The sequence below is a fragment of the Phacochoerus africanus genome, chromosome 15 (assembly GCF_016906955.1).
Source record: "Phacochoerus africanus isolate WHEZ1 chromosome 15, ROS_Pafr_v1, whole genome shotgun sequence".
Taxonomy (NCBI): Eukaryota; Metazoa; Chordata; class Mammalia; order Artiodactyla; family Suidae; genus Phacochoerus; species Phacochoerus africanus.
In genome coordinates this window covers 88318951-88342274 of record NC_062558.1, presented here as the reverse complement: position 1 = coordinate 88342274, position 23324 = coordinate 88318951, and the positions used below count along the sequence as shown (strand labels likewise).

The 23324-nt window shown below is 41.2% G+C and overlaps 1 protein-coding gene across 2 annotated transcripts in view; it reads left to right on the top strand.

The window, feature by feature from the left end:
- Window positions 1-2648: 2648 nt before the first annotated feature.
- The window catches only part of WAPL (WAPL cohesin release factor), a 92441-nt gene continuing 71765 nt past the window's right edge, over window positions 2649-23324 (top strand). For both annotated transcript variants that reach the window (XM_047759564.1, XM_047759563.1), the window contains exons 1-2: window positions 2649-2782; window positions 5539-6059. In XM_047759564.1, the coding sequence (XP_047615520.1) occupies window positions 5561-6059 (499 nt within the window). In that variant the 5' untranslated portion in view covers window positions 2649-2782; window positions 5539-5560. The remainder of the gene's footprint in view (window positions 2783-5538; window positions 6060-23324) is intronic.

Genomic DNA, 23324 nt, shown 5'->3' with positions numbered 1-23324 from the left:
TTCCCATTGTGGCTCAGTGGGTTAATGACCCTAAGTTGAGGATGTGGGTTTGATTCCTGGCCTCCCTCTGTTGGTTAAGGATCTAGCGTTGCCACAAGCCAAGGAGTAGGTCGCAGATGTGGCTTGGATTTGGTATTGCTGTGGCTGTGGTATAGGACCAAGCCACAGCTCCGATGAGACCATTAGTCTGGGGACTTCCATGTGCGGCCATAAAAAGAAGAAAAAAAAAAGTGCAAATTCTTTTTTATGGGATTTGAGTTGTGGTCACGGATTCTTGCATTTCTCAACAAGCTTCCAGGTTCTGACTATACTGCTGGCTGGGTGGTCACTCTTTTTGAGTACTGAGATTTTACATAAGTGCCATTACTTAACACAACAAGTAATACAAAAAGCCCCCAAAAGGAGTTCCAGGGACTAGCTATTTCTTTAAAAATTCAACTTTTCCACTTTAGCTTTATGCAGAGTCACTGACCCAACTAAGTGCCCAGCACCAGCCAGGCTAGGGCATAACGAGCTGTGTGAGGGCATCATTTGGTCCTGGAAGGTTCGCAGCACTCTTTTACGGAAAGATCCTGCAATTGTCTCCCCACCACTTTCAGCTTTTTGATCTTAGCCTCTGCCTCTGATGATAATTACCCCTTAATTAGCACCCGCCACCATGTCATCTAAATAATTACAGTAAGTGCAGCTTGCACCTCTGCCGGCAGTCTTCAAACAAACCGATAAAACAAGATCCTACGCCAATTTTTAAAAAAGACAAAACTGACCCAAATAAAAATATGCCATGGAATACACAGACCTGTTAAAACTTCCACTGAAGTAAGCTACTGAAGAGGTGCTTTTGAAACAATCAGCTATTGATATATTTGGGAAATTGTAGATGTCAGCATACAAATTTTGCAAGCCGCTGTACTTGCAAACATGCTAAAATCCACCTTAAGTTTCTGCTGCGAAGGGCTACAGAATGTCCAAACTATTTTTTTTTTTCTTTTTTGGAGTTTCCAGAAAACATTGGAAGACTCTGGTAACTTCTGCGTGCATGCAAAGCATATTATCCTTTTGTGGAAGTTGGGCGGGCCTTTTCGCAGAAAGCAATTAGTACTTCTCTAATTTCCCAAGTGGATCTCTACTCGTGGCCCACCGAACAGCAGGGCCATCACAGCCCCAAGAATCGTGCACCCCTCCTGGGAGGAACCTATTACGCTACTCATTAGACTGTTGTTTTCCCACTGCAGCCCGAGAGAGAGAGAGAAAGAGAAAGAGAGAGAGAGAGAGAGAGAGAGAGAAAGAAGAGGAGAACCAAACCTAAAATTTACCAATTTTCCGAATAGGTAATACAGTGAAACACAAAAAACCTCCAGTTCGAACAGCACAAAATGGTGTATAGCGATAAATAAATACTCTTCTCTCTCCTCATCTCTAACCTTGCTGTCCTTCCCAGAGATAATCACTCGTTCATTAATTTTTTTTTATTTTGGAAAATTTCAGACATACAGCTCTGTAGAGACACCGGAATGAGTCGTGTATAACACAGCATTGGCAATGAAAAACACCCCACCGGGCTTGTTTTATTCTCTCTTCCTCAGTTTTTGTAGGAGTTATTTTAAAGTAAATCCCAGACACCAGATCATTTTATGTCAAAACTTTAGTATTCCGTTTTTTCCCCTCTCCTTAACCTAACCACACTACCGTCATCACGCCCTACAAGGAGTCCCTTTTAACGGGTTCGTACGGATCAAGGGAGAAAGAACTACGAAAGGCGGAGGCGACATAGAGGACGCATTTAAGAGCCGTGCCGACATCGCTCCCGGCCGCGGCCATTGGGCGCCCAGCGCCTCAGGCCTCCCGGTTCCCGCCGTCATTACCTGCGCCGGGCCAGCACCGGCCAGACCGGTCAAAGACCGCTGGGAACCGCGAGCTCCCGCCTCCTGGCTCCCAGGCGGCGGCCCCAGTAGGCCCGGCGCAGCTGCACAACCCACCGTCCCCAGACACCGGCGAGTCCCTGGAGGGGAAACGATTGACACAGCTGCCTGCACTGCGCAGTCGGCCCTCCCCCGCGGCATCTGCGTCTCCCAGCGGGGATGGGAGCTCAAACTGGCTACCGAGCCGGGGCAGCCGAGGTCCGCCACAGCCACTCCTTCGGCAGCCCGCTCTTGCGCCGGGCTCTCAGCCCCGCGACCTCGCGGACCTGGACTACAACTCCCGTCGGGCCCCGCGGCCGGGCCAATGGCGGGCGCCGGAGCATGCGGGGCGCGGCGCCTGCGCGGCGGTTTGAGTAAGCCGCCGCGCAATTGGCTGCGGGGTCGGGCGGCCGCGCGGGGCCTGTGGGAAGCGGAGTGACGGAGCGAGCGGCTGTTGGAGGAAGGAGGTGGGGGCCGGGAGCGCAAATGGCGTTGAGATGGTTCAGGGCCCTGTTCAAACTCCAGCGCTGACCATTCACCGACGGAAGCGGCGGCGCAGGAGGCGGCGGCGGCCCATCGGGGGCACGTAGCGGGCTCTGGTACCAGCTCCGGCGGTGGCCAGGGAGGCCTAGTCCGGGCCCGGCCGGCGGCGCTCGAGGCGGGGAGGGAAGTTGCGGTGCCGCCGCTCCTCCCCCCCTCCACCGGTTTCCTATTTACCGAGAGCGGAGTCGCGGGTTCTGACGGTGGCGGAGCTCCTTGCTTCTCTTCACGCACCAGCCAGCCCCGTTCTCCCGCGCGGGGCTCCGCCGCCCGCCCGTGGGCCGTTGGGAGCCGGAGAGGCGGAGGCGGCCCGAGGCTAAAGCACCCGCCAGGCGCCGAGGGTAAGTAAGGTCTCGGGCGGCTGCCTAGGCCCAGAGCTTGTCGAGGGTGGGGGAGGCAGAGGTGTTGGAGGGGGTGATGGAAGTCTCTCTGTCACCCACCCGGCCTCTGAGGAAGTTGGGCAGCGGAACGATCTGAAGAACTCTTTTTTCCTTTATTCTGAGTTCTTTTTGGGCGATGGCTGATTTACTTCCCTCCCCAGGCGCGGTCAAGTGTGTTGGTTACGGGCCTGAATCTTTTGCCGTCTCTTCCTCCGCCCCTGGCCGCCACTGAGGCCTTCAACTGCCCTGGGGATTCGGTGGCAGAGGCTTCCGGGGCGTCAGAAGCAACGTCCCTTTCCTGGGAGGTGGGGGTGGGGAGGAGAAAAGTTGCGTGAGCCTCCGGCTGGAGCGGGGGGGCGCCTCTCCCCGCCACCTTCTATTGCTCCGCCGCCCCCAGGTGAGGATTTCTGGTTCGTGAGGTTTGGCCTTTCCGGCTTTCATTCCTTCTTGGAAGCCTCTAAATCCTTGGAGATCTGAAAGACGCTGGATTTCAATGGGGGTTAAGTGTGAGGACTTTTTATTCGCAGCGCACTTCCCTGAAAATTCGACCTGGCTTTGGGCTGAGTGAGGTAAAGGCCCAAAGACTGCGAAGACCTAATTGTGAATCATTTTTTCCTTTTTGGTTAGGGTAGTCTCTGGAGTTTGAAGCTTCAGCAAGATAGCCTGTGTTCTTGAAATATACTTAAAATGTAATGTCACCTATGTCTACCTACTTATTTTGAATTTGTACGTACTTTATACACTAGGCTTAGATAATGCAATCACAATAGTTTGTCTAGTGACTTTTAAAAGAAAGATAGAAAATTGGAAAGACAGTCAAAAGTAGGGAATGTTAGGTAGTGAACTCTCATATATTCATCTTTCAGAATCAGGTTATTAACTCTCAACCAAATTTTTCTCATCTGTGCACTTTCCATTCCACACCCCTTAAAGTTAGAGAATCACTGACATTATTGCATCAGTATTTCAGTATATAGTTGTCAAAGACATGGGTTATTTTAAAAAACGTAAGCATGATTTTCTTACTGCTTAAAATAATTAATTTCTTAATCAAATATTCGTTGCAGACTTTCAACTTGCAACAGTGAATGCTTTGTGGTTCTAGGACCATTTTTACCATGAGTTTTTCTGGTGTGGGCCTAAAATAGCCCAAGTCTAGATTTTTGGTTTGGCCTTTAGTCAGCATTTTTAGGTGATTACCATGTTAGTGTATCCAAAACATTTCAACTTTGTTGGTGTATATGTAAATACAGGTCTGTAGATCAGGGCTTTACATTCATGGAGGAATGAAAAGAAATGATTTATTTTGTCTTCTGGTAGCTGCCAAATATTCTTAGCTTTTTAGGATGTGCTTAACAAGAAAGACAAAAATCTTTAGTTTAAATGTGCAGTAGAAAGGGAAATAGATCTCCCTCAGGAAAAAGTTTTGTGACATATTGAAAGGTCTTCGAACAAATTACAAACCATTTTCTTTTAAAGAAGATGTGAGTGATGACTAAATTGTTATTTTATCCAATTAGAATTAGCTTCTAACTGAAATATGAGAGGGGAATATAAACTAAGTTTATAGTGATTCCCTATAAATTGCCAGAATTTAAGAAAGGGAACCATGTAAAGTATGGATAAAAAACATTCAAAAATATAGGTCAAAATATCATTCCAGTCATACTGTAAATTTCAGAGTTTGCCTTTTTTTTCAAGTGTGTAGGCAATTGTTCATTTTTTTCTGTTTGTATTTATTGATATTTAAACTTTAGTAGGTCACAGTGTGAGAAATGGATAAAGATTGATAGTGTTTAAAAAGTAGCTTGTTTTTTAAATGTTTGACTCTTGATACACTGTTCTGAAACTTTTTTTTTGTCCTAGTACTTATTATGTAGATAAATCAGATGAATCAGTTTATCCTTTCTTAAAGCAAAGAGGAAAATAGTTAAATGTTTGCATTGCTTCATGCAGTAATCCGGAGACCAGTCGGTGTAATGTGCTGGAGTTCACTAGCTCTAGAAAACCTAGCTCAGTAAATGAGCCCAGGACTATAGGGACAAGGAAGATAGAGTAAGTATGGTTTCTTGGATTTAGGGAGATGACCAAGAAAGGAATATTTTTCAAGTCACAGTTCATATTACTTTAGAACAAAAATCACAATCTTTGAGGTTGGGTTAAAAGCTGAAGGTTCTTATATGTGAGAAAATAGCACCATTTTTTTTTCTGACTTTCCCCCCCTTTCTCATAAGTGCTGTGAAATTTCAAAGAACTGTGTTTAGTTAATTATTTGACATTTTTAAGATCCTGAAAAAATTCACATTTTGTGCTTAAGATTTTATATATTAAGAGTAATTGGCCCATTTAGATTATTTTTTTATGGTAAAAGTGATGAGAATAGTAAGTAGACTCATTTGAAACTAAAAAAAATTGATGTTCCACTCTAAGTTGGTTTTGTGAATGCTGTATTATAAGTTGGTTAGTTGTTACACTTTCTTATTCTGAAAGTATCATATGGATATGTACTCACTGTAAAAAAAATGGCAGAAGTATGTAGAATAAAAAATTAGCCTCTCTATACTCCCTCCCCACGTTTATTTAACCATTTTAAAAGAGCTGTATCTTGAATGTTGAAGAGCCGCATGGAGGGCATCCTTATGTTCTTATTTTTACATTCAGTATTAATACTTGTCAAATATTTGTTGATTGTATATTTTCTTCCTTTTTTCCCACAGAGAATATGAAACAGGTGTCAAAATGACATCCAGATTTGGGAAAACATACAGTAGGAAAGGAGGAAATGGCAGTTCAAAGTTTGATGAAGTCTTTTCCAACAAACGGACCACCCTTAGCACAAAATGGGGAGAGACCACATTTATGGCTAAATTAGGACAGAAGAGGCCCAATTTCAAACCAGATATCCAAGAAGTTCCGAAGAAACCTAAGATGGAAGAAGAAAATACTGGAGATCCTTTTGGATTTGATAGTGATGATGAGTCTCTCCCAGTTTCTTCAAAGAATTTGGCCCAGGGTAAGGGTTCCTCTTATTCAGAATCTAGTGAAGCTGCTCAGCTGGAAGATGTCACTTCTGTACTTGAAGCTAATAGCAAAATTAGTCAGGTGATGGGTGAAGACAGTGTTGTATCTGATAAATGCTTACGTTTGGAGGATACTTTGCTTGGGAAAGAAAAAAGCACAAACCGTGTCTTAGAAGATGGTGCAAGCAGAAGTAGCTGTGCTAAATTGATGACTTCAGGTAAGTTTTGATTTTCTTTATTCTGAGCCAGGAGAACTTTGTGTAAACCATTTAAATGCCTGTTTTAAATACACCTCTTGGGTTTTCTTTCTGTATTTATAATTGATGGGGACCAAAGATAATTTTGTAGAAGAGATTTAAGAAATTAAACCAAGCGGGGGTTGAAATTTTATGTAAACAACTTGGATATTAATGTTTCTAGACTAAGTACATTTCAGGGATGGTCTTTCATTAATTCTTAACTCCAGTTTCAATAAGAAACATTCTTTTTGTTGTGTTAGAATTGCACACTATCTCATTTCTATTACTGTGGAGGATTTGGATGGTTACTGATAATGGAAACGAGATGAGCATTTACTATGAGGATTAGGTTTAGAAGTGTTAGACTTTCTTCCCAAAAGTAGAAAGATTAAGGAGGTATGGAGAAGAAGTGTTGAAGAGTTAAACTTGATGCAAATTCAGATTAGTTTGGGGTCTCTTTGGTGCCAGCAGCAACTTGTATTAAGAGATTTTTGCCCACAGAACTAGTGTTTTTAAAATGTCAATTTGTAAATCTGGCATCTAGTGTTTGTTCCTAAACAATGTATTTTATCAGTTGTACCTGTAACTCATTTTAAGGATTTAACACTTAACAATAAGTGATAAAATGTGCAGTCAACTAAAAGACTAGACAGAAGAGCTTAGCTACTAGACGGCAGGGTAGACAGCAACATGTGTGCCTTATCAGCAATAGGACAAGGATGGCACTGTAGTCAAAAACAAACCTTAGTTCTTTACTTCCTGGCAAAATTTAGCGATAATAAAAGGTTATAAAGAACTTACATTTTTAAAAGAGGTAAAGACAGGAATTCCCATTGTGGCTCAGTGGTAACGAACCCCACTAGTATCCATGAGGATGTGGGTTCAATCCCTCAGTGGGTTAAGGATTTGGCGTTACCACAAGCTGAGGTGTAGGTCGCAGATGCAACTCGGATCCCCAGTTGCTATGGCTGTGGTGTAGTCTGGCAGATTCAGCTCTGATTCAGTCCGTAGCCTGGGAAATCCCTTATGCCACAGGTGTGGCCATTAAAAAAAAAAAAAGGTAAAGACTAAACTTACCTAGTTTTGAATACTTGAGAAGAATTTGTCCTCTGGGGGCTTAATATTAAGGCGCCTCAAACAGTATAATACAAGACTTTGCCTTGCATAGCTTCACTAAAAATGCTGAACATTTTTCACTCTCTTTTTTACCCTTGGATGAGAGGATGAACCAGCTGTTCCTGTCATTCCCTTGATCCTCCTGGTTAATTCTGATTTGGCTGTTCTTTCCTTTGCCCGTATTTCTCCTGAAGCATTGTCCATAACTTAAGGTTAGGTTAAATTTTCATTAAAAAACAGTATAAAAGCTATTTCTCAGATCAGCTCCTAAAAATGTATTCTAATCATAGAACTGCTAAGCCAAAAGAAATTTTAACTCCGTTCCTCTTGTTTTATAGATGAGACTCAAAGAGGTTAAGTAACTGTTCAAGGTTGAGTAGTGGCAGAATTGGAATGAGATTCATTTATTGAGTTTTCAAAATGTTGAGTGCCTGCTCTGTGTCCTCTGCTGTGCTAGGCTCTGAGAATGTTCTTCTCTGTCAGTTTATCTAGTGTTCTAATCCTCCGTGTGGGGCAGATAGCCTGGAGGAGGGAAGATGAAGCTGGGGGAGGTGGTGAAATTGGTCAAGGCACATAGACACAAGCTTCCTCAAGTGCTATCTTTGGAGAATAGAGGGGCATCATTGGCAGGCAGAGGATATCAATAGGATAAATTTTAAGTAGAGGGGGAACAGGAACTAGGAAGTGAAATATTTTTAGGCAGCAATTGCTTATATAGCTTTGCTGATGTTACATCTGTACATGTCCAAACTGCTATTTGAAGTTGTTCAGTGGGAACTGGAAACATAATTTTCTGTAGAAAAGAGATATTAGCTTCCCAGTCTCATGTAGCTAAATCGGGATTCTGGTACTGTGGCCTGACCAAGTGTACAAACTATTTTGATGGGTTTGGGATGGGAAAATTTATACTAAAATACAGAAAAATATATGTTCAAGAACATCTTGTTCCTCTTCCTTCTTTCTTCACAGGGCATCCTTAGTAGGAAGGGAATGGTGTGACACTGAATATTTCTAACTTTGTCCTCTCCCTTGGCCCATCCAGAGCTGCAGCAACTCTGGTAGCTCGCTGAAAGACAAGGGAACTTTGAGGGAGTACTTTTAATTCTCATGGTCTTGTCCTATCCCTAATATGTGTAAGTTAGTTGTTCCTTTAAACCTTTTTAAGTTTGTATGTTTATAAGTTGGTTATAGTTCTGGGAGTACTTCTGTACCTTTTGACCTTTCCTTGCCTCTCTAAAATTTGGGCATTTCCATGCATTATGTCTGTCAGATTGTCAGTGCCTTTACTGTCATTCAGAAAGCATGATTTTAGTTGAAGTTTAGAAATTCAAACCTAAGGTTTTGATAAAAGGGGTCTCTATAAATCTAAAGTGGTTCCTAAACCTTTTTTGAATTAGAGGTCTTTTGAGAATAAAATTTTGGATTTCAGATAAAAGTACATGTACACTCTCTTAGGTCTTAGAAATCCTTTGCAGATTATGTTCAGGCATTTTAAGAACTTGTGAGAAATTTTATGATCATTTTTGTTCAAAGTGCACCAGTTAGGTTCTTTAGTATCCTTTCTGTGGAATGTTCCTGTTCATTCAGACCATTTTTTTTTTGCTGTAGAATTATGTCACATCAGTGAAAAAGGGCCCATCATTTGTTCTGGTGTTAAGTTTTAAAGTGGATCTCTATAGGGGAATATATGGTTAATTTTTAGGTACTGTTAAAATTACTTGTTTTAAATATTTTATGCCAGATAATGCTTTTTAAAATTGGGGCTTTGGAGTTCCCATCGTGGCTCAGTGGTTAATGAATCCGACTAGGAACCATGAGGTTGCGGGTTTGATCCCTGGCCTTGCTCAATGGGTTAAGGATCCGGCGTGGTAGTGAACTGTGGTGTAGATTGCAGACGCGGCTCAGATCCTGCCTTGCTGTGGATCTGGTGTAGGCCAGTGGCTACAGCTCCAATTCGACCCCTAGCCTGGGAACCTCCATGCGCCGCCAGAGCGGCCATGGAAAAGGCAAAAAGACAAAAAGGGAAAAAAATAAAATAAAATAAAATAAAATAAAATTGGGGCTTATTTGGAGTTCCTATTATGGCATAGTGGAAACGAACCCAACTAATATCCATGAGGAGGTGGGTTCGATCCTAAGCCTTGCTCAGTGGGTCAAGGATCTGGTATTGCCGTGAGCAGTGGTGTAGGTTGCAGACGTGGCTCGGATCTGGCATTGCTGTGGCTGTGGCGTAGGCCTGGCAGCTGCAGCTCCCTTTCGACCCCTACCCTGGGAACTTCTATATGCCTCGGGTGACCCTAAACAAGTGACCCTAAAAAGTTTGTTTTTTTTTTTAAAAGTGGCTTATTTGAAGAGGAAACCCAGAATGAGGTCATGATAAAACATAATGGTTGCTGTTTTCCGAATGGATGCTTGATGGGTAAGGGAACCAGAAGCAAGATTACAAACTGAATGAGAACTGCAGGGAAGGATTGAGGTGCAAAAACATCCTAACCTTAATTAAAAAAACAAAAAACCCCCCCACTTTTTACTGTGGAACTTTGAGACACACAAAAATAGAAATCTTAAAAGGCTCTTGTGTGCCTGTGTTCTACCTTCAACAGTTGTTATATGCAAATCTTGTTCTATCTATTGTACATACTACTTTCTCCACCTCCTGTCCTCTACCTCCTGGATTATTTTATTTATTTTTATTATTGTTATTATTTTTTGGTCTTTTTATCTTCTAGGGCTGTACTTGTGGCATATGGAGGTTCCCAGGCTAGGGGTCCAGTCGGAGCTGTAGCCGCTGGTCTACACCAGAGCCACAACACCACCAGATGCTAGCCACACCTGCGACCTATACCACAGCCCACGCTAATGCCGGATCCTTAACTCACTGAGTGAGGCCAGGGATGGAACCTGTGTCCTCATGGATGCTAGTCAGTTTTGCTAACCGCTGAGCTAGGATGGGAACTCCCCTCCTAAATTATTTTAAAGCAGATTCAAGATTTATTATTTTACCTATAGATACTTTAGTTGCAGTTGTCATTAAAGCCAGGGAATTCTCAAACAAGTGAAACACTTAAAAAAAAACTTTTAGCAAGAGATAAAAATTTGGTCTTTTGAGAGATCTTAGTATTCTTATAAAGTTTGGAATCCAGAGTTATGTGCATTAGGGATGAAAGAAGGCTTCTCATGCCGTTTATATGCACCTACTTCTGTTTTCCATCTTTGTGCTTTCTGCTGTAGATTTTTAATCTGGACTCTAGAATAAAAGTGTGCAAAGACTCTATTTGGCGCACTTTCTTTGTTAGCCAGCTGGAATTCAATCTACACATCCTGCCAAATATTGAGATAAAATGGCATAGGCTCTTAATTTGCATGACTGTTTTTGTAGCCAATAATTTTTTTCCCATTTGCTTAAAGCTGTAATGAGTATTTGTATATGTTATGAGAATGTTATTGTCAGGAAATTAGGAACTTTGATTTAGAACTGAAGGTGGTTTTAAGAAAGGGAAATAAATTCTTTTATTCCTGAAAGCTTAAAATAGGCCAGGAACCTGTGACCTGAGAGGAGATTGTCATCTACTCATTGGATAAAGTAAGGTGATTAATGAGGATTATTAAAGAATTTTGCAGGTATAGTACCAGTAAGAGTTACCTGTCTTCATTTAGATATTGTATGTATTTGTCATATAGAATATACTTGTCATACCTAAAATCACCTTCTTCTAAGAGAAGAGGATAAGATGCCTATTATTACTTTGTGCTAAGCCCTTTATATATCAGTTGATCCTTAATCACACCTGTTTATTGCAGGCTTTATTCCCATTTTGTAGGGGGTAAAGTATAGTTCAGGGAGGTTAAATAACTTGAACTATTAAGTGGAACATCTGAGAAACATTCGGAGTTCTTTTCATACTGTGCTGGTGTATTCTGATATGTGTGAACTTAATTTTATCATATGTGAGGCCTTAAATTTAAAATAACAGACTGACATTATACAGTGAGTTTGGAGGTAACTGGTGAGAAACAAGTTAAAGATTACTTCTCCCCTCTGTTTAAATAATTTTCTTTTTAATAAGAATAGTGGTCAGACTACTTACTTATAATACTTAATGAAGAAAACTGACCTTATTTTTATTGTTAATTATCTTCTGCTTGCTAGTTTTTTGTTCTGTATACAAGTGGAAATTTAATATGCAAATTCTGAAAGAGACACTGTAATTTCAAGTAAGTACATTTTGTCTTAAAGAAGAACTTTAATTTCTTGTAAAATATATTTTAGTAAAAGGAGGTTCATTCTCAAGCCTTGAGCAGTAGCACAAATGCAGTTAACGACTAACAAGTTTCTCCTCAGATCCAGGCCGAATGCCAGCTATGGGCTAGTACAAGAAAATTATAAGCCTGGTCTTTGTCCTCTAGGTAGGGTTGAAACTTTTGACTTGCGCTGGTCATGATAAATAACTATTTCTGAAACAATGGCAACACATTTGTATAATGCCTGTTGCTTTTCAGATTATTTCCACATGTATTCTATATTCTTAGAATTTAGAGCACATGTAAAAATACATCATGTATTTTTACGGTTCAGCTCCTGACTCTAGAAAATAGTCCTCAACTTTTCCAGACCCCTGGTGGTAGAGGATGAATTTTTCATAGGTAGTTGTGCAGATGCTTTCCTTCCAACCATCCAGCTATAATTTCAGTGTCTTTTGTATGCTGGGTGTTGGATGTATGTCCATAAACAGGACCTTTCCTTTTCATATTCTAGTGGGCAAGATGGATTGAATAAAAATAAGACCAAAATTGAATACAAACAAGTGTGTAGAAAACTGACAGAAAAATACAGGCTGCTGTGAGAATATATAATGGGTTACTTTGCCTGGTTTGAGTGAATGAGGCATGGTGGCAGACTGACATTTAGCTTGAGACCTGGTGCACTGAGAAAAGATAGAAGTGGTAGAGCTTCGTGACATGGGCTATAAGGAAGGAGGAGACATGGAGAATGAATCCCAGGTGTCTGATGTGAGCAGCTGAGTGGATAATAGTATCATTGAGATAAGGGAAAGTTCATGAGTTCAGTTTTGGACACATTGAGTTTGTGATATATGGGAGTTATGTTCATGAGGCAGCAGGATCTGCTGGTATGGAACTTAGGTGTGTCTTGGTTGGAGATGATAAGTTTGTGATTCAGGGAGTTCCTGTCCTGGCTCAGCGGAAACTAAGCTGACTAGTTTCCATGAGAACGCAGGTTTGATCCCTGGCCTTGCTCAGTGGGTTAAGGATCTGTGGTGTTGTGGCTGTGGTGTAGGCCAGCAGCTACAGCTCCAATTGGACCCCTAGCCTGGGAACCTCTATATGCCGCGAGTGCAGCCCTAAAAAAGACAAAAAAAAATTTGTGATTCAGTATATAAATGTTATTTGAAAGTACAGGATTAGAAAAAGTCATTACAGAGAATTTAAGGAAAAAGTACCGAACAGCTTGAAATACTAATGGATGGAGAGAAGGGGAAGAAAAGCTAGGCAATTGAGTAGAAGCAACTAGAGCATCTGAAGGAAAATCAAGTGAGTGATATTTTATGGACTCCAACTGAAAAATGTTTCATGAAGGATCAAATAAATTGGAATGCCTGCTGCAAAGTCAACAAAAATGAGGACTGCGAAGCAGGCATTGGATTTTACAGTTTGGCTAGAAGTGGTCTGAGCAGCTAGTACACAGTGAGGAAATGGGGGTGGCAGGTACACAACTTGTTAAAGATATTTGAAGGAGAGAAGAAAAGGGGCAGTTAGAGATATATTGGGGAGGGGGGTTCTGGAAGGTTTGACTGCATGAGAGAGAGCATAGGACCCAAAGCTCAGGGGGAGAGTGGTCTTGGAAGAAGGGATTCTGCTTTTCCTGGCTAGGAGGAAAGGTGGGCGAAAATGTGAGCTTAACGGGAGGATGGAAGATAAGGTGGTTTATGAATGAAAACTTTTTTTTTTTCTTAAAGTGACAAAAGAGGTCATCTCTGAAAAGAGAAAGAAAGAAGGATGGGTATGTGGTGGCTGGTGGAGGGGGGACAAAGTGTTCAAATATATGTTGCAGAAAGTGGAAAAGAAGGAGCTGTTTAGAGAGAAAGCAGAATTTCTGGACGTCACTGATGCCTTAGTTTGGATCACTGAAAACTTGTGGTCATTGATCCACCTATTGAGTATGTGTGTTTTCCTCTCTCCTTAAGCCTTAATAGCCAGAACCTGCACAAAATATAGAATATTGGATACAATAATGAGAATTATTCTGGATTGGCATTTTGTCTGACAAAATATGGAATGAACAGATAGAGAAGAAAGAGAATTTAGGTTATTGACCAGAGAGTATTTGAACCAAGGGACTGTGCAGTTTAAACTTTACCTGGACAGTGTGGATGGACAGGAGAAAGAGGGGGAGAGAGGTTAGTATACCGAGTCTTATTACATAAAAGTCAAGAATAGGATTATTCTGGAGTTCCGTAGTGGTTCAGTGGAAACGAATCTGACTAGCATCCATGAGGACATAGGTTTGATCCCGGGCCTCACTCAGTGGGTTTAAGGATCTGGCATTGCCGTGAGCTGTGGTGCAGGTCACAGATGGGGCTCCGATCTGGCTTGGCTGTGGCTGTGGCGTAGGCCACTGTCATCTATAGCTCCAATTCGACCCCTAGCCTGGGAACCTCCATATGCCACAGGTGTGGCCCTAAAAAGCAAAAAAAAAAGAATAGGATTATCAAAACAAACAAGTTGGATAGTTGTGATTAAAATGATTTTAGTATTTAAGAATTGAAGCATTTTAGGACATGGTAAGTTCCTGGATGAAACTGAACTAGTGGCTAAAATGGAATGTAGAAGCCTGTTGCAGAGAGGAGGTTCAGAACTGGGAGGTCAGGAGGTTGGAATTTGGTGGAATCAGAATGATAGCAAAAGTGGTGTGGTGGGGTAGATTGTAAATCTGTAAAATCCTTAAATGAAGAATAAGAGGTTGTTAGATAACACATAGGAGGAGTATGAGAGGGCGACTAGATAGGTGGTACAAGCCTCAAAAGAATGGGCTTTTGTTTATTTATTCAATCTTTTTTTTTTTTTTTTGGCTTTTTAGGGCCACACCTGAGGCATATGGATGTTCCCAGGCTGGGGTCGAATTGGAGCTGCAGCTGCCAGCCACAGCCACTCAGATTCTAAGCTGAGTCTGTGACCTACACCATACAACTCAAGGCAGTGCCGGATTCTTAACCCACTGAGTGAGGCCAGGGATTGATCCCTCATCCTAATGGATGCTAGTTGGATTGGTTACCACTAGCCACAATGGGAAGTCCATCAAAAGAATGGGCTTTCATAAGAGAAGTGAGTAATAATAGTTTATAAAGGGCTCTGGAGAGCCAGCATATGGGTGACTGCAAGCCATTCTTTTCTGAGATACTAAAAGGGGCTGCAGAAGTAGCATCCTTAGTCAGGTTTCATTTAGGGCAAGGAAGTGGTAGAGGGTGTGACCCTCAGGTGTATGTGAGTGTGCCGATTCCTAAGGCCTGGATACTCTGATGATGGAGGCAGTGGGTTGTTGGGATTAGGAGATAGGAAAGAAGTACAGGTACATTTTGAATACAGGAGGAGGTAGATGACAAGATGTGTTTTCCCCGTGTGCGTGTGTTTGTGTATTTTGTTGTTGTTGTTGGTTTTTAGGGCTGCACCCATGGCACATGGAAGTTCCCAGGCTAGGAGGTCGAATTGGAGCTGCAGCTGCTGGCCTACACCATGCCCACAGCAATTCGGGATCCAAGCCCCATCTGCGACCTACATGGCAGCTCACAGCAACTGGGATCCTTAACCCACTGAGCAAGGCCATGGATCAAACCCACGTCCTCATGGATACTAGTGTGAGCCGCAGTATCCATATATCCATACTTTCCTCATATATTTTACAAGTTTGCATTTTGATTTATCAAAGTCCCAACTAGAAACAAGTGACATACCTCAGGCTCATACCAGGAGTGTTTATTTATACAGAGCATATTTACAAAGGTATGGGAGGAATATTAGGGAAAGCCCATCCTTGGTTAGCTGAGATGAAGCTTTTGTCACCCAGTTTCACAGGGGCAAGGGATTATTTGAGCTGAGTAGAGAAGGCCACCTTAAGAAGAGCAGTATGCTTCTCTTAAGAATGGGGAACCTCACAAAGAAGGTGCTAGAGGTTAAGGTATCTGAAAATAAAATGTCTGCTCCTTCCCTCCTTTATCCTGAGGCTCCTCATTGATAGAACCCAATGGAAGCCTGAAGGTAAGGAAACCTTGATACAGGCCAGCCTTCTGGGGCTGAGATCAGGATGGAGAGTGAATCTGGAAGGAAAAATAGAGCATAACTGGTGCAATATCTAATCATTGCAATTATTATCAAGATGGAGAATATTTTCATCATGACAAAAGTTCCTTCATGCTCCTTTGTGGTCATTTCCTTCTTCCACTTCCAACTCTGGCATCCACTGATCTATTTTTTTTTTTTGGTCCCTGTAGCTTTGTTTTTTTCCAAAATGTCATATATATACATATGGGATCATACAGTAGGTAGCAATTTCAGTCTGGCTTTTTTCATTTAGCATAATGCTTTTAAGATATTCCCTGTTGTCGCATGTATCAGTATTTTGTTATTGTTGAGTAGTATTCCATTATATTTATGTACCACAATCCACTCACAAGTTAAAGGCCATTTTGGTTTTTAGATTTTGGCAATTATAAATGAAGCCATTTACAGTTACTTTTAGGTTTTTGTGTAGGCATAAATCCACATTCCTCTTCGAGTAAGTACCTAGGTACGGGTTGCTGGTCATGAAAAAATATTTTTAAAAATATTTATTTAGCTTTTATCTCTTTATTTTTAAATTTATTTAATTTATTTTATTTTTTTATTTTTTGTCGTTTGTCTTTTTAGGGCTGCAGCCACCGCATATGGAGGTTCCCAGGCTAGGGGTCAAATTGGAGCTGTACTGTTGGCTTACGCCACAGCCACAGCAATGCAGTATCTGAGCCAGATCTGCAACCTATACCACAGCTCATGGCAATGCCAGATCCTTAACCCACCTGAGCGAGGCCAGGGATGGAACCTGCATCCTCATGGATGCTAGTCAGATGTGTTTCTGCTGAGCCACAACGGGAACTCCGTATAGTGATATCTTTAAACTTTTTATTGTAAAAGAAAATACAGATACAGAAAAATCACACAATATAATAGAAAGATATGTTTTGCTTCAAGAATATTATAAGAGCAACACTGTTGTAACCACCACCCACATCAGGGAATAGAATAGTGCTAGCCACTCCATAAAGAAATTCTTCTTTGTGGTCCCCTTCCTCACCCTCAATGTAATTGCCATCCTATCTTTGTTTTTGTCTTTTTGTCTTTTTAGGGTTGCACCTGCAGCATATGGAGGTTTCCAGGTGAGGGGTCGAATCGGAGCTACAGCTGCTGGCCTACACCAGAGCCACAGCAACGCCAGAGCCAGTTCTGCAGTCTACACCACAGCTCACAGTAGTGCCAGATCCTTAACCCCACGGAGCAAGACCAGGGATCAAACCCTTGTCCTCATGAATGCTAGTTGGGTTCGTTAACCACTGAGCCACGAAAGGAGCTCCCATATTATTTCTTTATAGGTCATGCCAGAGTAGGAGCAATGTACCATAGTAAGATTAGGGGATAGGTGAGCGATCTGCCATTATTTGCAATGTGGGAGAAGATTGATAGATTGGTAGATCAGTTTTTGGACCAGAGTACATGAGGAAGTTGGGAATTTAGAAACAAACGTCGCTAAAACTTGTGCCTGTGTATGTTTTGGAAGGTCTTTGTGTAACTCCAAGGTTCTGTGTATCTAGTTTGAAGAGTTAATTGTCAGGGTGGCCCACTGATTGAGGAGTGGCATAGATTATGTGGGTGTGTTCCCTATTCTGCTGTAAGGGTGGACAGAGATGGGCAGCTTGAGCGGGAGACCATGGGAATAAACAACCTCCTTGGCAATGGCAATTGACAGATTCTCCATAGGCTCTTGTTGAGGAATGAGAAGTTGAGTTGACTTGACTGTTCTGTATAGCGGGTTCAGTTGAATAGTTCTTTATTTTTTAAGTTATTATTATTTGGCCACACCCATGGCCTGTGGAATTTCTCTGGTCAGGGATCAGACTTGCGCCACAGCATTGACAATGTGGATCCTTAATCTGCTGAGCCACAAGGGAACTCTGAATAGTTCTTTTGAAGTTACTTTATTTTTCTTTTCTTTTTTCTTTTTTTTAGGGCCACACCTCTGGCATATGGAAGTTCCCAGGCTAGAGGTCAAATAGGAGCTGCAGCTGCCAGTCTGTGCCACAGCTACAGCAATGCTGGATGCTAACTGTGCCTGTGACCTACACCACAGGTCACAGCAACGCCAGATCCTTAACCCACTGAGCAAGGCCAGGAATTGAACCTGAGTCCTCGTGGGTACTAATCGGGTTTGTTACCACTGAGCCACAAGGGGAACTCTTGAAGTTGCTTTATTTTTAAAATTACATATAGATTTGGTGTTTGATAGGTATGTTTTATGAAATATAAAAACTTGGAGTTCCCATTGTGGCTTAGTGGGTTAAGAATTCGATTAGTGTCTCTGAGGATACGGGTTCAGTCCCTGGCCTTGCTCAGTGGGTGAAGGATCCGGTGTTGTTGCAAGCTGCGGCATAGGTCACAGATGCAGCTCAGATCTGGCGTGGCTGTGGCAGTGGCTGCAGCTCCCATTTGACCCCTAGCCTGTGAACTTTCATATGCTGCAGGTGTAGCCATTAAAAAAAAAGGCTATGTATATATATAAAGATATATATATATTATATAATAAGATGTATAACTATATATACCATATATATAATATAGATAGATTTTTATATTTATATATATAAACATTTGAAATCATCATTTGAAATGCCTAACTTTCTTTTTAAGTATTTTTTTACTTTCCAAATACTTGAGTAAAATTGATTCATTGAGGAAGATGTGCCATGTTTTTCCTTTGTCTTTAGGTGCCTCTGATAAATAGCTACATACTCTTGTTGACAATGAAAAGTCAGTTCCATTTCACAGAAGCAAATGCTGTTAACAATTTCTTTATTTTTTCCCCTTGATTTCCCTTGGTTGTTCCTACGGCATGCAGAAGTTCTTGGGCCAGGGATTGAATATGAGCCACAGCTGAAACCAAAGCTGCAGCAGTGACAATGCCAGATCCCCGACCCACTGAGCCACAAGGGAATTACACTTTCTTACATATCTTTTCATAATCTTCATGCACATCATGCAAATATATGTATCCTTAAAAACACAAACACATAAATGGGAGCATGATATATATGTGAGTGTATAGTGTATTGTGCCTTAAAAAACACTTATGGAGTCGTTCTCCTGTGGCGTAGTAGGTTAAGGATCTGGCCTTGTCACTGCAGTGACTTGGGTTGCTGCTGTGGTATGGATTCATTCCCTGGCCTGGGAACTTTGCATGCCACAGGTGTGGCCAAAAAAACCCCACCACTGCCTTTCCTCCACACACATTTACGGAAAAATTTTTAGGATGTACACATCAGTATTTATGAATCTACTTGTTCTTTGTTTTGTTAACAGCTTCATGGTTTTCTGTTATATGGATATACCATACTTGAGGCTGTTAAGGTTGGTTTGTCTGTTTCTAGTCATTTACTATTACAGATAAAGTGCTTCATTGAACATCTTTCTCTTTTTTTGGCTAGACTAGTGGCATGTTGATGTTCCTGGGCCAGGGTCAAACCTGCGCCATAACAGTGACCTGAGCCTCTGCAGTGACGATGCTGGATCCTTAACCCACTGCACCACAAGGGACTGCCATGTTGAACTTACATTTTGAGCATCACATATATATGATATATGATAATATATCATATATATGTAATATATGTTCTGCTTACATTTTTGAGCATCATATATTCAGTACAGTGGTATGTTTATAGAAGTGGAACTTAAATAGCATATACATTTAAATACTCAATTGATATCACCCAATTCTTCACTAACAGTGTGGCTCTTTTTCTCTTTGCATCATTTCGTTGAACCTTGGACTTTGCTTAGCTGAAAAGTAGAAAAAAATGTTTATTTTGGGGGTTTAATTTTTTTCTGCTTTAGAATATGTACTTTTTTTTTTTTAAAGTTTAAATTTAAAAAATTTATCTGAGAGTCCCATCGTGGCTCAGCGGAAATGAATCTGGCTAGTATCCATGAGGACACAAGTTCTGTCCCTGGCCTTGCTCATTGGGTTAAGGATCCAGCTGTAGTGTAGGTTTGATTTGACCCTGAGGCTCGAACCTCCATATGCTGTGGGTGAGGCCCTAAAAAGACCAAAAAAGAAAAAAAAAAGTTACCTGCACCTAGTACAAAATAGTAGTGGTTAAAAGCTTCCCAGCCTTTTCCTTCATTTGCCCTAATTCTTCTTGGAGTGATCACTCACTCATAGTTACTTGTGTTAGCCTTTCTGACATATGTTGTGCACCTATAAACAATACAAACAATTACATATATGTGTGTGTATTTAAATCTACAAGGAGATAACGTGCTGTTTTGTACTTTGCTTTTTCACTTAATGTGTCTTGAGAATAATCCTTTGTCAGTATATGAAAGCTTTCTGGTCTCCCTCCCTTTATTAATTTAAAAATACTTACGTGGGAGTTCCTGTCGTGGCGCAGCAGAAACGAATCCCACTAGGAACCATGAGGTTGCAGGTTCAATCCCTGGCCTTGCTCAGTGGGTTAAGCAGTGAGCGGTGGTGTAGGTCGCAGACGCGGCTCGGATCTGGCATTACTTGGGCTGTGGTGTAGGCTGGCAGCTGTAGCTCCAGTTAGACCCCTAGCCTGGGAACCTCCATATGCTGCAGGTGCAGCTCTAAAAAGCAAAAAAAAAGAAAAATAAAAATACCTGTATGTTACAATTTCTTAACCAGTTCTTTGTACATGTCAGACTTTTGGGTTGCTTCCAGTGTTTTTGTTTTCTTTAGAAAGTTGCTTTATTTTTCAGAGAACCCACTCCATTTATTAACTGTGTGGTTGTCAACTGTCTACTAACTGAAGTCTGCTGTCCCTCATCTGCAGAATGGGATACAATTTCACATTTCCTTATTGAAACCTTTGGGGTCAGTTTTGTCTTGGAATTGGAATTGTTTTGAAATTTAGAAAGTGTATGTATTTTACATTAATACCCATCAGGGGCTGAGGCAGCATTCTAATCAGAGATTAGAGTTTCTTCGGAAAAAGAAAATACTACAAATAGCCTCATTTAGGGAAGTCAGGTTTTGCTTCAAAATACTTTATGAGGAGTTCCTTGGTGACTCAGTGGGTTAGGGATCTACTTATCATTGCTGTGGCTCTGGTTACAACTGTGATGCGGGTTCCATCGCTGGCCTGGGAATTTTCCCCAAAAAAAGTGTTATGAGAAAACTTTGTTTTCAGAGCTCTTGGGATGCTGGAAGTGTGGATAAAGGTTTGTGAACTTGTGCTAGTACCTACCTCAAATGATTGCTATGAGATCAAAAGAGTTAATAGATGGAAAGTAGAACAGTACCAGGCTTAGGAAGTATACAGTTCAACTTTGTTTTACTTTCTTTTTCCAGCTTTATTGAGATATAATTAATATATAACATTGTAGGCGCTGATATTTAATTGTGAATGATATTGAGTATCTTTTCCTAAGTTATTCATTCTATTTCTTTTTTTTTGTTGATTGCCTCTATGCATGTCTACCTGCTTTTTCTGCTGCAGCATTGATTGGACTTACTGATGTGTAAGAATCCTTAGTATAGTAAGGAAATCAGCCTTTTGAATTTCTCTAGTGACTGATGAGTATTTTTCATGTGCTTATTTGATATCAGTGTAGTTTCTTTGGTGATGTGTGCTCAGGTTTTTTTCTTTTTCTTTTTTTTTTTTTTCTTTTTAGGGCTGCACCTGTGGCATATGGAAGTTCCCAGGCTAGGGGTCGCATTGGAGCTGCAGCTGATAGCTCACACTGCAGCCACAGCCATGCCAGATCTGAGCTGCGTCTTTGACCTACACCACAGCTCACAACACCACTAGATCCTTAACGCACTGAGTGAGGCCAGAGATCGAACCTGCATCCTCGTGGATACCAGTCAGGTTCATAACCCGCTAAGCCACGATGGGAACTCCCTGCTTGTCAATCTTTATAGTGTCTATGAATTGAATGATTTCTGCACATTAAGTTTATTCCCTGTAATTACAGCCACTCAGACATCTAGAGGCGGCCTGCCTTTTAATAATGGCACACACGCACCCCTCCCCCAAGTTAAACTTTTGGTACCTCAGCTGTTTATCATGGCTCGTGGTCTCCAGTAGTGTCCTTAGATGTCAAAGGTTTTGTTTAAATGTAGTCTTCAGCACATGGTGTTACATATTTTCAGTTTGCCCAACACATTAGCTTTTACCTTTTCACCTGAACCTCTTCTATTAATTTGGGTTAAGATGGTTTATCTGGTGTAGTGTTTGAAATTTAAGCAGCCACCGTTAGTAGTAGTATAGTATATTAGAACTTGATACGGTTCTTTTTTTTTTCCTGTCTTTTTAGGGCTGTACCTGCAGCATGTGGAGGTTCCCAGGCTAGGGGCTGAATTGGTGCTATAGCCGCTGTCCTGAGCCACAACCATACCAGATCTGAACTGCGTTCTCGACCTACACCACAGCTCATGGCAATGCCAGATCCTTAACCCACTGATCCAGGCCCGCGATTGGACCTGTGTCCTCAATACAAGTCAGATTTGTTTCCGCTGAGCCACGACAGGAACTCTCATATGGTTCTTTTTATGAGGTTTCTTGGTCATTGGTTTAATTGGCAGCCTTTGTGGTCATTGGCCTCTGTGGGCCACCTTTTCTTCATTTATATAATGATGGATTTGGTGAAAAAGTGAAATATCTTTATTTTCTTATAAGAAAGGTGAAAGTAGTATGTATGCTGTTTGTATATAGAGAGCAGCATACAGTTGTACAGATGTTTGTGTATATCCAGCTTTAGTAAACATCAGTTCATAGCTACTGTTGTTTCATTTTTATCACCACCTGCTTCCTTTCAACATGGATTGTTTTGAGGCAGATTCCAGACATTGTATTTCACACATAAATATAATTCTTTACCAGTAAGGACTCTAAAAAAGATAACTATGGTGTCATTGTTACAGTTTAACGTACTTTTTCCCTTTGTCATTTTTTACTTTTTAGGCTTTTGAGTAGACTGTTTATAGATAGTATAAAATTTGAAAATATGGAAGATTTTTCCTTTAGCCTTTTAGTTATCCATTTCCCTAAGGGCAACCATAGCTGTACATGATATAGACCTGCCTCATTGTTTCTAACAGCTACATAGTATTCAGATAAGTGGCTGTATGATAATTTAATTTAATTAGTTCCTTGTTGATAGATGTTTAGGAAAGCAGAAATTGGGAAACAAAGTTGTAGTGAATTTACTTTTTACTTATGTTATTCATACTCACAGGAAATTGTTTGTGGAATAAATAAAACTGCTTGCTTCAGGGTCAGTCTGTTTATTTCACATGTTCATTCTTAATTCTAAAAAGTATTACCAGATTGCTCTTTGTAGTGATTGTACTATGATATACTCCTACAGAAATGTAGTTTTGATTATTTTTATTGCTTTGCAGTATTTCTTTGTATGACTAGACCGTTCTATTTATTGTACTCTTTTTTTAAAATTTATTTTTATTATTATTTTTTTTCTTTAGTACTTTTAGGGCTGTACCCGTGGCATATAGATTTCCCAGGCTAGGGGTCCAGTTGGAGCTACAGCTGCTGGTCTAAGCCATAGCCACACCAATGCCAGATCTGAGCTGTGTCTGCGACCCACGCCACAGCTCACGCCAATGCTGGATCCTTAACCTACTGAGCAAGGCCAGGGATTGAACCTGCAGTCTCTTGGTTCTTAGTCAGATTTGTTTCTGTTGCGCCATGACAGGAGATCTTACTGTGCCCTTAATGAATATTTATATTTCACTGTTACTGCTATGGCATGAGTTCGATTCCTGGCTTGGGAACTTCCACATGCCACAAATGCGGCCCAAAAAACAAAACTAGGAATTCCCGTTGT